This window comes from Pyxicephalus adspersus, chromosome 1 (genome assembly GCF_032062135.1).
Source record: "Pyxicephalus adspersus chromosome 1, UCB_Pads_2.0, whole genome shotgun sequence".
Classification (NCBI taxonomy): domain Eukaryota; kingdom Metazoa; phylum Chordata; class Amphibia; order Anura; family Pyxicephalidae; genus Pyxicephalus; species Pyxicephalus adspersus.
Window position 1 is genome coordinate 4276910 of NC_092858.1, and position 16414 is coordinate 4293323.

The following is a 16414-nucleotide window of genomic DNA, read 5'->3' on the forward strand; positions in this document are numbered from 1 at the left end:
TACACCCGACCCCCGCACTATGTATGTTGCATACACCCGACTCCCGCACTATGTATGTTGCATACACCCGACCCCCGCACTATGTATGTTGCATACACGCGACTCCCGCACTATATATGTTGCATACACCCGACCCCCGCACTATATATGTTCCATTCACCTGACCCCTGTATTTACATGTGTGTTTTACACATGATTTACCCAAACCAGTGTAGGCTCGTTTTTTTTAACCATATCCATAGTTCCTTCTATTTGGCCTTGCAATTCGTTCCTGCTGTTTTATTACTTTCCTCTGGGTGTATCAGATCTTTCACGGCCTTAACAACACCCTATGTATTAAGGAATACAATGTTTTCCTGGGGATCCCCTAATTTTTAATACACTTCATGTTTTTCCAACCTTGTGCCAACAGTTTGACCACTTTGGTGTGAAAGTACAAAGCCCTGACCTCAGCCAAACTGGAATGAAGTTGAATGCAGATTGTGAGCCAGTTTATCTCATCCAGCACCAGGACCTGACCTCACAAATGTTCTAAATGGGCACAAATTCCCAGACACACTAGAATGTTGTGGAAAGGCTTACTAAAGGCAAAGACGGTGGTATATGTGCAAAAAGGGCCCCGATTATGTTCCCCACCCATACTTTTACAATAACAGACCCACCTTTAGACAGATGTACCCCCTCCCCCCTTCCATACCTGAATGTGCAGAGTATATTTGTCCAGATCTTGCCGATCTCTCGCCGCTTGCTCCATTAGGACGCAGTGCAGAATGTGAGCTGGATGGCGGAATGCGCTTAGGTTGTAGGTCACATGATGTGGTGATGCTTCAAATACATAGCTGGACAGAAGCTTCATACGACTTATTAAGCCTGAGATCCAGGCCAGAGGGGTGACTGTGGTAAGGTCGGAGGAGTAGACGTTCCACCATGTTGGCACATTGCCCTCAGAAATTGTCTTTCTTATCTTCTGACACCGCAAACAGTAACAGGGTGAATCTGCATCCTTTAATTCTTGAATGACCTGATGAATGAGCCCACTCAGCAGATCCCACTCTTCCCGCAAAAAGCTGAATATGGCCGAAAGGCTTCTTTGTGCCGGTAATGGTTTTTTTTGTCCATTGGGGGTCGGTTCTTCACCTGTAAACCCATTTGGACTCTCGTTGTCTCTCACTTTTCACTCCTCCTTTGGCTCAGCAGTTGGACTCTCCCTTTGAAGATTATCACAACATTCTGCTTCTTTCTGGCTTTTTTGCTTCTCCAAATTGTCCAGTTCCCTTTGTCGTGCCTCCTGAATACCCTTAAGATCCATTAGCCGTGACAGACATTGGGTTAAAGGATTTTCCCAAATTATTCCTAATCGTGGACTACATGAAGAAGCTGAAGAAGTGCTTCTCAGGGTATTCTCCATTCCAGCCGGGTCATCCATCTGCTGTCCATCAATCTGAGTATCTCCATTATTTATTTTGCTGGTCCAGACATCTTGCGTGATGAGCAGGTTGGGCAGCAGCTTGCGTCCATAGAACTCCATGGCTATACTGTGCAACCCCTCGTTCAGACCTAGAGCAGCTGGATCCTGCTGACTAGACAAGTTCTGCAAGAACCTCTGGATGCTGTAAATTCTGGGACCTGAAACATCAATGGACAAATCATCAAATACAGATAGGAAAGGTGAGAATTTTAAATATTAATCTACATTTTGGAGGTTTTGCACTCGGGGATTAGGGACAACCTTTTTTGCCAATGAAAACTGAAGAATCACGGGGTCAGTGGAGACAAGCCAAATAGTGATTAGAAGTAGAAGTAAAATGATAGAAGTAGAATGTTTCCTGTTTATGTTTAAAGCAGAACTATAAACTGAAAATAAAAAAATCACACTTATCTAAATTCCTGCAGATCCCTCGATGGTACTGTCCTTCCCACAATCTGATCCCGTGTCATCCTAGAATACCTCTTTGTCCCAGCGGGGAGGAAGTGCTGGGCGTTGCCATCTTCTATCTTCTTTTACGTCTTCTTGCTGTGTCACCTGATCTAGCACTGTGCAGGTGTGAAATTGGGTGCCACTGTATGTGGAAGAAAAAGAGAGATGATCTCACTGCACATGTGTGACATCAGCATCTCTTTTACCTTGGTGGAAAAAATGCCCCTTCTGCGCATGCCCAAGATTAGGGCATGCGCAGAAGGAGCAGCCAGAGCCTCCCGCGATGCGTCCCATCCCACGATGTATCCCAGGAGGCCCTGGGGTCCCATTAGGTCTGGATCGCTGCAGGGCTTTGCAAAAACAAAATATCAACAACAGCATCTTTACTTATAGTTAGAAGGGTTGTCTGTAAAGTAAAAATGTTTGGGTACGCTTTAATGCCAAAAGACAATTTACTTCTTTCAAACAGCAGAACGAGTTCCCCTAGTCAAAGGACATTCTTTATTTAAGACAAACTTCATAATGTAGACAAGGGGAAAGAAGTAAATGTACTGCCTACCCAAATAAAAGTAGGGAGTTGTGTGGTATAAACTACTTTCTCATTTCAAACTTTTTTTTAATATTACCATTCAAAATTTTTTTCAACATTCCCATATTCCAATTTCTCAATTAAAACAGACAAAGGGAATGAATTGTGAACATGTCTAAGGCACAAAAATCCCATATACAATCAAGTTCAGAAAGACTTCTTAGTGTAATAAAAAATTACTGATACGTTTCGCAGGGCTAAAGCCGCTTCTTCAGGGGAACGCCACAAGAAAGACAGGATGGATTCAAATTATCTTATAACTGAAAACTGCATCAATGGCTTTAAAAAAATGATTTTATAAGTAGTAATTGATCAAGCACTGGTTGGTAGAAAGCATGTCTTTCCAAATGTCCAAATGAATTTGGTTTGTTATAGTCTGATCATTGGCAAGTCAGGGATTTACCTAATTGTAATAGTTCTTAATCATCTGAAAACATTGATAAAAATGTCTTTGTGAGCAATCCGGGGAAAGGAAAACACCAGACGCTATGTGCCTTCCTTAAACAACCTTCATCCATCACCCCTTCTGGCTGGGATTTATCCCCTTACCTGTGACCCTGCTTGCAGCAACCATGGACAGGAAGCTGGAGAGTCCACGGATGACCCGAAGATGTGGCATGTCCTGTAGACATTGCTGCACGGCTACCATCACACTATGGGCGTCCCCTTCATCTACAATGTGACCTCCATATATAATGTCACCTATAAGTGGAAAAAGACGGGTTCAGGGAACCAAAGATGTACAGCATCATGGAGCCAAAATGGTAGACATAGAAATACATGGATCTGGAAGATTCTACACCAGTGAATGTGTCAGTGTCGGATTCATAGCTTCATCAATAGACCCCCAAAAAGTCATGAATTATTGAATTTTTTTGTAAGTAATAATACCTGTGAGATAAGACATGGTGTCTGCCCAATCTGTAGAGTCCGGTGCTATTCTTTTTGCGCAGCTCAGCGCTAGTCTCAGCTCCTCGTAACCCCTAATAGTGAAAGACATACACACTGTGAAATGAAATATCATAAAGTTTGGGTGTTGCTTTCCTCTTAAAAAGTATGAAAAGGCCTGCCCCTTGTTTGTATATAAAAATATAAAAGGAAGAAAGAAAAAGAGGGTTTCCTGATAGGCTTAAGTTATTTGTATATTATATATATATTATTAGATATTAACAAGCAAACAATACATTGTGGTTTGATACACCAAATAAACTATTCAAGGTCACAAAGTTTAACAGAGTCCTTTATAGAAACCACCTGTAAAGTGTAGAGTTTATTTGACTTAATCGTAGACAAAAAAAACTAAATATCAATCATAGAAATAAAAATGAGTGTGAAAAATGTTTTGTGTTCAACAGACTAGTTCTCGATAGCTGACGCGTTTTGCCTGTATAGGCTTCCTCAGGGGATGGGGGAGAGCCAGTAGGTATCACAGACTGCCCAAATTAAGTGTATTTTGTCAGTGTGTAAACTGAAAGATAGACAAATAAAGAGACAGTGACAAGTCTGGGTATCTAAATATTTTTAATTTTTATAATTTTGCTGGCAGAACTAGATGAACTTTGTCTAGGATTAACTCCAGGAAACTACACTTTACAAGTGGTTTCTATAAAGGACTCTGTTAAGCTTTGTGACTTTGTATAGTTTATTTAGTGGGTTATACCTCAATGTATTGTTTGCTTGTTAATATTTAAATACAGATAATTTACGCCTATTAGGAAACCCCTCTTTCTCTTTCTTACTTTTGTTTTCTCATTCACACAGTCACACGACGTGTCCCAATTTCCCATTACTGATGAATTGTAGTAGGGAAAAACTAAAACACACCTTTGGGGATCAACAGGGCCGATAGGGAAAACCATATAAGCAAAAGCATGCAGGACCCCCCCCCCCCAACTGAATAAGTTTAGCTGGCTCCAGTGATGGGTACTGTTACTACTACAACATACGAAGATATTGTGGTTGTCACACTTACCTCTTCTTCACTGCAGTCGCCTCTCTCGTGTGTATTCAGGCAGCTCTGACTCTGGGCATGCCTAAACTTCCAAGTATTATCAGTTTCGCCCATCCTGCCGGCCAATCAGGAAATAGCCTCCTAATCATCCCTGGCTATTTAGCTAGCTCAGACATAGCACTCAGCATCCGTGCAATGTGTCTCTACTGAGCCTCCTAGTCCTGCTGAGCATTTACTCTACACCTCTTGCTTAATTCAGTGCTTTCTCCCTCTCTCTGTCCAGCTCCTGTGTTATCCCTTGGTTGCCCAGTCTGTTGTTTCCCAGCCCATTTCCTTGTGCTGTACCAGTGTTCCTCTCATTCTGTGGATATTTCTGTGCCTCCTGTTGCTTTCAATGTCTCCTGTGTTCCCTGCGTCTGCGGTGGCCCCTGTGTCACTGGTGTCTGTCTCCTGGATCACTGGTATTTAACCCCGAGCTTCTGACCTGACCTCTCTTGCTTGCTGCCTGCCATGACCCCGACCTTACTTGACGATTCTTCTGCTTAGTGATTTACCGTGTACCGAGGTACCATGTATCATCCTGCCCACCCTGGTGTGCCGAAGTACCGCAGCCTGGCAGTAACCATCAGTGCAGCGTCCTCACCATTAGAGGCTCTGGAAAAGACCTTGTTACTGCATAGACTCAGACTTGCACCTTGGCCCTCCTCAGAGCTGAAACCATTTCTGTGTAAGCCCTGGTGGCCCTGTCCCTCCAAGCATGACAGTGGTCTTCCATGTTTGTGGTAACAGTTTGGAGAATAACAGCTACATAATGGAGCAAACACATTGTTGGTTTGATGAGTTTGGTGTGGAGGAACTCAAATGGCCTGCACAGAGCCCTGACCTGAACCCTACTGAACGCCATTGGGATGAACTAGAACACTAATTGTGATTCAGGTCTTCTCATCCAACCAATCAGTAGCTGAAATAAATAATGAGCACGATTTTCCACATACACTATCCAAAATCTTATCAAAAGCCTCCATAGAAGAGTGAAGACCTAAAGACATTGAATGTTTGGGGGGATTCCATATGAATGCCCATAGTTTTTGATTTGGATGTTCAACAAGTGTAATGGTCAGGTGTATACAGAGTTTGCAGTGTAACGATTGTCTCTGAGTGAGTCAAGGAATGGGGCAGAAAAGCTATAAAATGCTTCCATGCCTCCCCATCTTCAACTAATTCTAAGTTGGTTATTGGACCCTCTGCTGCTTTTACAGTAGACCAATGACAAAAGGGGGATAAAAGACAGGTGACCTTACCATGTCGCCTCTGCTCATTGACTCCAGCATGGAGAAAAGAAGAGAAATTATAAAAAAGGGTGAAGAAACAACTGAAGAAGCAGTAATGGAGACATAAACCCCATATAGCAAAGTGGTCATTGTGTTCTCACCAGGCATAGACACCACTTTGTACATAGTCGCTGTATTCCTGTCTGAGGAGCAGAATGCTGTGCAGGGTCAGTAACCTCAAGATCCGGGAATCCTTCAATCCCTCCCCTAAATCCTCCATGTTGGCCATGCAGCTCTGTGGAAGGAGATGGCGTAGTGCAGGCCGGAACAAGCAGGGTGCAGATTTCCAGGAACGCCTTAGGAGAGCTGTAGGAGAAAAGAGTGGGCAGCCAGATGTTACTAAGTCCAATGGCCGAGTTTAACCAATGGATAAATTATGAATGTCTTAATCAAGGGTTTGTATTGCATGTTTAAAAAACACCACAGAAACCAAAAAACAGACATTAAATCCAGCAATTAAATCAGCAACACAAAAGTGACACCACTTGGGTTTGCCCCTATTCTCCCTTGAGAAGAGATGTATAAGTGAATATGATCACCCTGTATAAATATATAAACTCTCTTCCCGATTATTCACTTTAAAATCGTTACAAAGCACAAGGGGGCGCTCTTTGTGTCTGGAGGAAAAGAAGTTTAAGCTGCGGATAAGGAAGGGATTCTTCACTGTAAGGTCTGTGAAAATGTGGAATCGGCTCCCTCAGGAAGTAGTTTCAGCAAATACTATAGATTGCTTTAAGAAAAAGCTGGATGATTTCTAGAAGCACAGAGTATAACTGGGAACTAAAGCTTTGAAGTAAAGATAACAGACTGCTGATCCAGGGAACATCCGATTGCCTCATGGAATCAGGAAGGAATGTTTTCTCCCGTTGGAGCAAATTGTACCAGGGTTTTTTTTTGTTGCCTTCCTCTGGATCAACTATATCCCTAGGGTTTTATATATCTGGGATGTGTTTAGTTCCCTAGTGGTTGAACCTGATGGACTTATTATTATTACACAGTATTTATATAGCGCCATCATATTACGCAGCGCTGTACAATGTCCATAGTTGTGTCACTAGCTGTCCCTCACAGGGTCTCAAAATCTAATATCCCTTCCATAGTCATATGTCTTTTTTGGGGTGTTGGAGGAAACCCACGCAGACACAGGGAGAACCTGCAAACTCCATGCAGATAGTGTCCTGGCCAAGATTCGAACCTGGGACCATGGTCTGCAGAGGCCACTTATGTCTTTTTTCAACCTGACTTACTATGTAACCAGCCTCCACTCTTCTAGGAAGTATTTCCATGATATTTTGGATGGTGTCTGTGAGAATTTGTGGCTATTTGTGAGGCCAGGTACTGATGAGAAGACTTGGCTCACCATTCAAATTCATCCCAATGGTGTTCATTAGGGTTGAGGTAAGGGCTCTGTGCAGGACACTTCCTCCTTCACCAAGCTAGTCAAACCAATGTTTCTATAAAGCTGGCCATAGGGTGTCCATATTTATTTAAACAAATAGGTGGGTGTAATGGTCAGGTGTCCTCAAACTCTTGGCCATATAGAGTAAAATGTAATTAAGTCATGTATGCCCTGGATACAAGAACAGAAGACAAAACATTGGACGGCTTACCCAACACGGTCCCGAGTGCCTCTTCCTCTACAATGACACACATCCGAAACTCGGGATTCACCTGTGCCAGATCTCCTGGAGAAAGAAAAGAAATATGGTATCACCTTATACTGTACATCATGCAGCTCATTGTATTCATCATGCCATAATTCCTCCACATCCAGCGCTCATTATACTGCTAGTAGGAAAGGTGATATGAGGTGTTTTCTTTCCAAGCACTGCAGTCACCTACCTCCAGCAGCTTCCAGCACATGGGCCAGTTTGGGCTGCCAATGCAACAGGACCCAGGGACCTTCACGCTGGTATCTCACCAATGACTCAGTGATCTCCTTTTCCACAAGGGATGAGCTCCACATCATCACCATCACCTAAACGTATGAGAAGATTTAGGGGTGCACATAATACATTTTCACATGTGGTTTCCTTTTTATGTTTACCTTTAGATAAATAGATCAGCTAAATTGTTGAGTTTCTTCTTTTTCTGAATATGATACCAATACTACAGGTGGCTAAACCACCAATAGAGGATTTTCCAGTATACTAAGGAGTGGGATCCCCATGCCTGTCCCTTACCTTCTTCCCCTTCCTCCGTGCCTTGTGCAGGATGAAGTCTCGAGGATGGTATGGCAGTGGATCCTGTCCAGGAATTGGAAACAGGACTGGAGAACTTGCATCAGATACATCAATGATATCTTCCTCCTGGTCTGCAGCTTCTGGTCCCAGGATACAAGAGGTGAGATGGGTCAGCACCAGACCCAGGCTCTCCGGCTTTACAATTCGCCATAAGATAGCCGTCTGGAAGAGCGTGAGGTGGGAAAAGTTGGAGCAAGGTATGGGCCCAATTACTGTGGAGCGGAGTCTGAAATATTCCTGCCACTGGCAGGCTTGTGCGCTCAATGAGGACCTGATACCCTGGAAACAAGGCATCCTCTCCAGTTGTCGGAGTTCCTCCCAAGCCGTAAGGCTCAGCCATTGAGGTCTCTGGATGCAGGACGATGAGACCTCTGAAGCCGACATGCTTGCAAGTCCCAAGAAAGAGAACCATTCTAAATTAGACGGCCGTCCTACTGCCAACAACACCCGTAATATCTTTCTATGTTCTTCAGTAAGAGCGGGAAGTACACGAGAGAGGATCCCAGTGGTCAGCACTTTCTCTAAGGGACTTCCCTCTTCTACCTGACTTTGCAGAGCCTGACCAGTCCAGCACAAGACGGACCTGGCAGGGAAATTATACTGGGGACACAGCCGTGATATCTCCTGCAAGCGGGAGAACAAAACACAGCATTACTCTGCTGCAGATGCATGCTGGGAGATATTTTCAGTCACACGTTGCTGCAGCGCATCCACATCATTCAGAGACATCAGGAGTGAGCTTTGGAGATCCTCACATGTTGTCACTTGGTGGAGGAAGTCTGTTCTCTGAAGAAGTGGCACAGTGCTGGAGGTGACATAATCCAGAAAAGTGTCCTGTGAGAAGGAAGAAAAATCATAGATAAAAGTTCCAGCGTAATCCAAAATAACCCCCAAACCTTTATATCCGCCTCTAGATGATGTCCCAGCATTCTTTTATTATTTTGGATCCAGCAGTGAGGGGTACAACCCCTGTAAGGTTCTATTGAAATGTTTGTACCCTCTGGTTAGATGCTACCTTCCTGTCCAGTTGTCCTGATGACCTGTGCCATCACGACTGCAAAAAATCGAAAAAAATTCAAGATTTTGTCACCATAACAAGAATAGAGGGGAAGCTAACAATGCATTTAACTGACACATATAAATACAAACAAATAAACCATTAAATGTATTATTTTAATACAAGCAGTGTAGGTACCTAGGTCTGGCCTGGTATCAGCCTCTTGCAGTCCCTATACAGCAGACTATGAGTGGAAGAAGCAGCACAGGGAGTCAATCAGTTCACACACTAATATTATTCTTATTATTATTAATATTATTAATAAACAGGATTTATATAGCGCCAACATATTACACAGCGCTGTACATTAAATAGGGATTGCAAATGACAGACTAATACAGACAGTGATACAGGAGGAGAGGACATATCAGAAAAGCGATAGAGAGTTAGGCTCCTCACTGTCCAGCTTCTCTGTTCATTGCAAGTTAGAAGTGGTTAAAGGAGGACCTGGGTTCAGAGAATGTGGTTGGATGAATCTGACCACCAGACTAAGAAAGAAACTGCAGGGAAAATCTCTGGATTTAAGGAGAAAATAGTGCAGCCCAAGCTGGGTTTTTTTTATTTGAATAATCCTCTAATAGACTTACAGAATTAAGCTCATGGCACCATGATACCTCCTCTCTTGGTCATGTGACATGTAAGAAGTCTCTACTGTCTCACCTTGGCTTGTTGCATGCTCTCATTCAGTTGTAAATGGTTGGTGTAGAGGTTCCTCCTCTCGTCCTGTAGCCGAGGATCTTTAAGTAGGAGAATTTGGTTAATTAGCTCTTCCTGCAGACCACCAGGGCCCAGGCTCAAATCCATCACCGTCACTTCTTTTACAAATGCCGGACTAATTTCTGTATAAAATGGGTAAATGTCAGGTGTATGAATGATCGGATGGTGTCATCTTCTGTCTTTAAAGTGTTACTCACCTTTCACAAACTCCCTCAGAGGAAGAGAAGTGCTGAAGAAGACCTGCAAAGGAATAGCTGCCTCATCCTCTGGGGTGGGAACAGCTCTTCTGGGGCGGGAGCAGTTCTGGAGATTTCTGGGATCGGGAGGGTTTCTGCTCCTATGGAATAATTGTTGTATGCTATTCATAGAGGACAAAATCTTCTCCACGTTGGCAATGAGAAGTGGCGTACCTTCCATAAGAGTAGTAGGACATATAAACACAGAGGTAATAAGCTTTGTGTCACACAATGTGGCACACACAAATTATACTGTATAGCCGGCATAACAATGAAATTATATTCCTGGTGTCACACACACACAGATTATATTCCAGGTGTCACACACAGATTATACAGCTGGTGTAACACATGTAGATCCCATTGCGAGAAAATGTATACAAATCCGTCTCACCTTCCCTTGCTGCAGCGGACAGTTTCTGGGTTAATGCCAGATCGGAGGCATCAATGACAGGGATTTTCCATCCTGCTGGGACTTCAGACGTTCCTGTGCAGAAAAGAATGTTAAAGAGAACCAGCAAATATGTAAATTGTCATTCTGATCCTCTGGCTTTACTGAAAAAATGTACAGGTCTGGAGTCTTACCAAATATTTTTAGAAAGGGATCAGGCACATTTGTTTGTACCTCTGAAGCTTGCACTCACCTGTCTCCTTTGCCGCCAATACAGCAGACAGACACCTCTCAGCCATGTTATCTGGGTCTATGACCAGCAGCGGGGTATCTGAAAACTGGCCGCTGGCTCGTAACAGTGCGGCGCGGATCTGCGTCTCTTTACTGACTGGCAATCTCCTCCCATACCATTCCATCTGCTCTGTGGGGTTACTGAGCACCTCCAGAACGAGAGATGCCTCATCCTGCCCAGAGCCATCCAGAGTGTCCCTGACATCATCTGGATACAAAGGGACCTCCACACCATCGCACAGCCGTTGCCACTTCTTCAACAACGCCAGACAGCGATGCCACGGGAGACAGCCAAGGTAGGAAATAGAGGCGGCCACCAGAAGGGACTCAGCCGGGATGGACAAAAGACGATTCTGCAGAGTCTGAGGACAGAATGAGAGAAGGTCAGAAGAACCTCAAAGAATCCACATCCCCACCTGCTTATTCGGGGAAGTCCGTTCTTGACTTTTTTTAGCAATGGAAAGCAACCCTTAGATCAATATACTGCTTTTGGACAGCCAGTGTGTTGGCCAAAAATGATTTGGCTGCGTTTTATTTTATATGTAACATCTCTGTTGACCTAAGACAAAGCATCTGGGCAATGCTAGCCAAACTGCCCCACTTAGTTCGATCCAGAAGCATCACTTACCATCAGAGCAGATCCCCATGCACATTCATGAGCTCTTGACCTGTCCTCATACACCTGTGCCAGATCCCGCTTCTCCTGACACTGCTTCACCTTTCGGCGGAATTCCTCTTCGTTCTGTCTGGCATTCTGTACCTGGAGAGATAGCTGCTCTCCCTGAACCCTCAGACGTTCCTGCTGAAGCCTCCGCTCTGCCATCCTGTCAGCCACCTCCAGGTCCTGGGCCTCTGCCTGGGACAAAAGACTTCTGCTCTTCTCCAGTTTGCGAATCACGCCGCAATATTGGTGGAGACCATGTAACCATTGGCAAAGAGATGCAGCTGCTGCACTTGCTGGCCTCACATAGGAGGAGCTAAATTCAGACCTGGCAACCGCGTGAGACAGAATGGAGAACACGGGGTCCGGCATGCCACGACCATCATAGAACTGCAGATCCTGCAAAAATAACACAGGGGAGGAAATACTTAATAAAAGAAACCCCATAAAATGGAGGTTACAGAGCACCATAGTGCCATGTTTTGGGGATTCTCTAATATTCCTGGTTCAGTTCCTCAACATACCCATACAAAGAAACTGGTTAGAGGACCAGCTTAAAGTGGAACGGCTATGACCTTTAAGGAGAAAGGCTTGGAGTCTTTGTCTGGGTCTAAATGTTTCAGCTGGAATTCAATTTCAGCTGAAGTTAATCACTGGAGAACAACTATGTTAAGTGGAACACCATGCTTGGCCAACTGAAGCTATTGCTCACTTGCTTAGGAGAAGCCACTCTGAAAGCATCTTCAAAGCGCTTTGTATAAGATTTTCTGTGGATGGTTGCCCATCAGTCGATGATTCTGGTGGAGTTCTATTCTGCTCCTGCTGTGACAACAAAGGCTGCTGTGACCTGAAACTCCCTTTTTTGTCTCTAGAGTACTTTTTATATACTTGGACATCTCCAGACTTCTCCATATATACTAAAACAGTTTTAGACAACTATCAATTTTCTCATACATCTAAAGAGTACTCAATATATATTCAGACAGTTCTAGATACCCCAGAAGTTTCACAGTAGTACATATATACCAGGCCACCTCCAGATTACTGTGTATTTACCAGACACCTCCACACTACCCTGCATACCTGATAGAAATTGTCTTGTCCCAGCAGTAATTTGGCATTCTCCCATCCGGGCTCTTTTCCGAAAACAGCACACAGGACATCAGTGACCATTATTAGTGGGCCTGGAGGGGCTCTATAACTCCTCATCTCCTCCACATCTGACAATCTCAGAAGCTTCTGGACCTCTGACCACTGCAGACAGGCCTGCAAGAGAAGACAAGACAAGATGGTGGGTAAAAAGGGGGGAAGGGGCTTCATACTATGCTGTTGCGATTCTAAACGGTGCACACAAAGCCACTTCTGGGTGGTTACTGGGCCTCGGGTTATAAAGCATTATAGTGTTAGGGTACAGTCACATGGTGGTCAATATTGAGAATCAGTCACTTGTCAAAATATACAGCACAATGTTAGGGTAAAGACACAGTGTCTGATAATAGGGTGTATGGATATCCCACAGTTTTGGGGTACAGATACATGGACAGTTATTGAGGTGCACTGACATGTAAACGTATACAGAACATTGGTTGGGTACAAGCACACAATGACTGATATTGGGGTGTCCTGACATGCCTTGGCAGAACAATATTTGGTTACAGATGATTGGTAACAGATATGGGGGGTGCACAGACTGCATCCAATACAAAAACTTTCTCACCTCTTCCAGTTGGTGGTGTCTATGGCCTTGTAATGCGCTGACTTGGCTCCTCATGCGCTCTTTGGATCTTTCCAGCCGCTCACATTCCGCCCTCACCTGGTGCTCCGCTTCCCGTGTCTTTTCCAGTTCTCTCTCCAAGCGCTCTGTCGCCTATCAGAGGAATGGAGAGTTCTAACAATAGTGCCATTTGTGCCATTGAATCATGATAAGGATATGAAAGAGGCATCTGTACTAGGAGAGATGGTTAAGGATGGGTCCTGGGCCTTTGCTTTCCACTTGCTCGGTGAGCCCCCTCCAATTGTAAATTTTGGTCTAGTTAGAAGACACTCTAATCTTTCTGTATTTTGAGTGTTTTTCCAGCAAACTTGCACACTGACCTGCTGTGCCTCTTGCTGGTGTCGGGAGAGAATTTCAGCCTTCTGTGTCCACTTCTCTCGCTCCGCATAAACCTCCTCCACCTGGGCCACTGCTGACTGGATCCTGGAGGGGATATAAAACCACGAGACCATTTTCTTTATGACCTTTTCATCACCTCCTTCTAAATTCCCATCCTATATTATATATAATAATTTTAACTGCTTCAATTCCTCCTTTCACCATTTTTCTTATCCCTTTGTTGTTCCTCCTTCTGTTCCTCCTCTCAATGGTAAAACGCACATCTGGGCTACATAACGATTATATTCAGTACATCTCTACAATAAATAAATAAATATTTCTTCATGTTTTATGAGATGAGATGTTTTTGAAAAATACCTGCTGACCTGCCAGAGACCCAGTGAGCTTCTAACTTTCTATGCTTGGCTGACAACTCAAAGCTTCTTCTGTAGTGAAAGCTGTGAAATAAAGCTATTCCCTGATAGAACTTTGCCTATCCTCACCAACCTATATGCTCTCCCATACATTGATTTCTTCCATAGTAAAACAATGGAGCTGCCCTAACTAACAAGAACAGAAAAAACAAGGAAAATGTTAATTGCAAACATAGTTCTGGGGGACCTTCATACATCAACAGCAACGGAGCGATGTCACATTGAATAATAGAAACCATTTATTCCCATAGAGACAAAGCTGGAACATCATCTAGAGAGGAAGATTGAATTCCAATAAACTAGAGGATGTGACCCTTCCTCACTCCATAAAAAGTGCAGTTCTGCATAGATCCCCTTCTTTTTTTATTTTTTCTCCTTGCAGTCCAGTTACTCCTCTCACCGTCCTATTTTCTTCATGATGGTATCTCTCCGATGTGAAAAGAAATTTAGGAAAGTATTAATGAAGGTGATGAAGGTCCTCGGGGAGGTAAGCGGGAGTTCCGGCCACATCCTCTGACAGTAACTCTGAGCTGATAGGTGGATGAGAGATACGACTTTGGGAAGAGATGAAGGTGAGCTCCAGGAACCTAAAAGGAAAGGAGACACACAATGGGCAGAAGGCAAGCATATACCAAAAAAGAAACCTTTAGGACCACAACTATCTGTGATCCTAATTACAAATTGTAGGAAGGCAGCACCAGAATTTGCTGTTCAAGTTTGAATTCCATTTATAATACATTCGAGGTGCACCAAAAAGTTGTGATAAGTCCCAGGAGGCAGTTTAAATGGAAACTATAATTCCACTTGCCAAATCTGCAAGCAGGCTGGTCTTTATTGTAAAAAGGGACAAGCAATGTCACTTCGATGACTAAACAAACTTACCTGCCTGCTGCAGCTCATCCCATGATGGCAGGATGTGTTGGAACGGATTTCTAGCAAGAGCAGCATGTACTCTGTGTGCTTACGGAACATATTTAACAAAATTAATTCAGTGGGATATTTACCAGACCAAAATGGAACAAGTAAGATAAGTTCATGGTTGTGGTTTGCATACTTTAATAAGTCCAAATATGTGAACAGGTTCTGTAGATAGGGCTAACCTGGCAGTTGCTGTAGAAGCTGTTCAGCAACCTGGTGAAGAGAGGGGAAGTCCCATGGCTGATAAATGTCTGTATAGGTGTAGCAGGGCAACTGAGGTGAAGGGATCAGACCTTTCTGAATGAATATGACATGGAGGTTATCCCGAACCTGGGAGATGAACCTATAAAAAGAGAGAGAGAGTCTAACATTTCCATTGGCTTCTTCTATTGATATTATATGTCTACCAATGTACCCCTAGCTGTCACTGTGTCCGGCCTCCCAGCCACCTCAAAAAGAATATTAGTCATTACTGTCCTTTCCAGGTTGTTCCCACATGTTTAGTTTCTTTCCATCTATGCCCCATGTCACTCTCTCTGTCCCATATGTTTCCATTTCCAATCTCTCCTTGTATTAACAATGTCTCTCTCTGTCTCCAGTATCTACCTATGTTGACGCCTGGTGTCTTTTTCTAGCCAGTGTCTATCTATGTCCAATGTCTCTCTGTGTTCCATGTTTTTTCTGTCCCATGTCTTTCCATGCCTTATGTCTTTCTTGTCCTATATCTCTCCTATCCCATCTCTTGTTTGTTTCTAGTGTCTAACCACGTCTAATGTCTCTGCATGCATGGTGTTTCTTTCTATCCAGTGTTAAATGCATGTTCATTGTCTATTCATGTCTTTCCTGCCCCATTTCTTTTCATGACCCATTTTTCTCCTGTCCCACGTTTTTCCTATTCCATGTCTCTCCAAGCCCAATGTCTCTCTGTCTCCAGTTTCTCTCCAAGCCCAATGTCTTTATGTCGCAAGTCTTTTCTATCCCGAATGTTTGCCAAGTCCCGTGTCTTTCCATAACCCATGTCTCTCTTGTCTCATGTCTTTTCTGTCAATGTCTCTACTGTCCTATGTCTCTCCTGTCCCATGTCTCTTCAGTCCCATGTCTCTTCGGTCCCATGTCTCTTCGGTCCCATGTCTCTTCGGTCCCATGTCTCTTCGGTCCCATGTCTCTCCGGTCCCATGTCTCTCCGGTCCCATGTCTCTTCTGTCCCATGTCTCTTCTGTCCCATGTCTCTTCGGTCCCATGTCCCTCCTGTACCATGTCTCTCCTGTCCCATGTATCTCCTGTCCCATGACTCTCCTGTCCCATTTCTCTTCTGTCCCATGTCTCTCCTGTCCCATGACTCTCCTGTCCCATGACTCTCCTGTCCCATGACTCTCCTGTCCCATGNCTCTCCTGTCCCATGTCTCTCCTGTCCCATGACTCTCCTGTCCCATGACTCTCCTGTCCCATGACTCTCCTGTCCCATTTCTCTTCTGTCCCATGTCTCTCCGGTCCCATGTCTCTCCTGTCCCATGTCTCTCCTGTCCCATGTCTCTCCTGTCCCATTTCTCTTCTGTCCCATGTCTCTCCTGTCCCATGTCTCTCC

The 16414-nt window shown here is 44.1% G+C and overlaps 1 protein-coding gene across 1 annotated transcript in view; it reads right to left on the reverse strand.

Moving 5' to 3' along the window:
- DNHD1 (dynein heavy chain domain 1) overlaps window positions 1-16414 on the reverse strand; it is a 43878-nt gene that overhangs the window by 1232 nt on the left and 26232 nt on the right. Inside the window, 18 exon segments of the mRNA XM_072398618.1 lie at window positions 698-1626; window positions 3057-3209; window positions 3399-3627; window positions 4480-4573; window positions 5891-6095; window positions 7400-7474; window positions 7632-7767; window positions 7973-8866; window positions 9750-9928; window positions 10004-10283; window positions 10369-10529; window positions 10687-11086; window positions 11353-11784; window positions 12469-12651; window positions 13103-13252; window positions 13480-13582; window positions 14312-14498; window positions 15012-15172. Coding sequence (XP_072254719.1) covers window positions 698-1626; window positions 3057-3209; window positions 3399-3627; window positions 4480-4573; window positions 5891-6095; window positions 7400-7474; window positions 7632-7767; window positions 7973-8866; window positions 9750-9928; window positions 10004-10283; window positions 10369-10529; window positions 10687-11086; window positions 11353-11784; window positions 12469-12651; window positions 13103-13252; window positions 13480-13582; window positions 14312-14498; window positions 15012-15172 — 4951 coding nt within the window.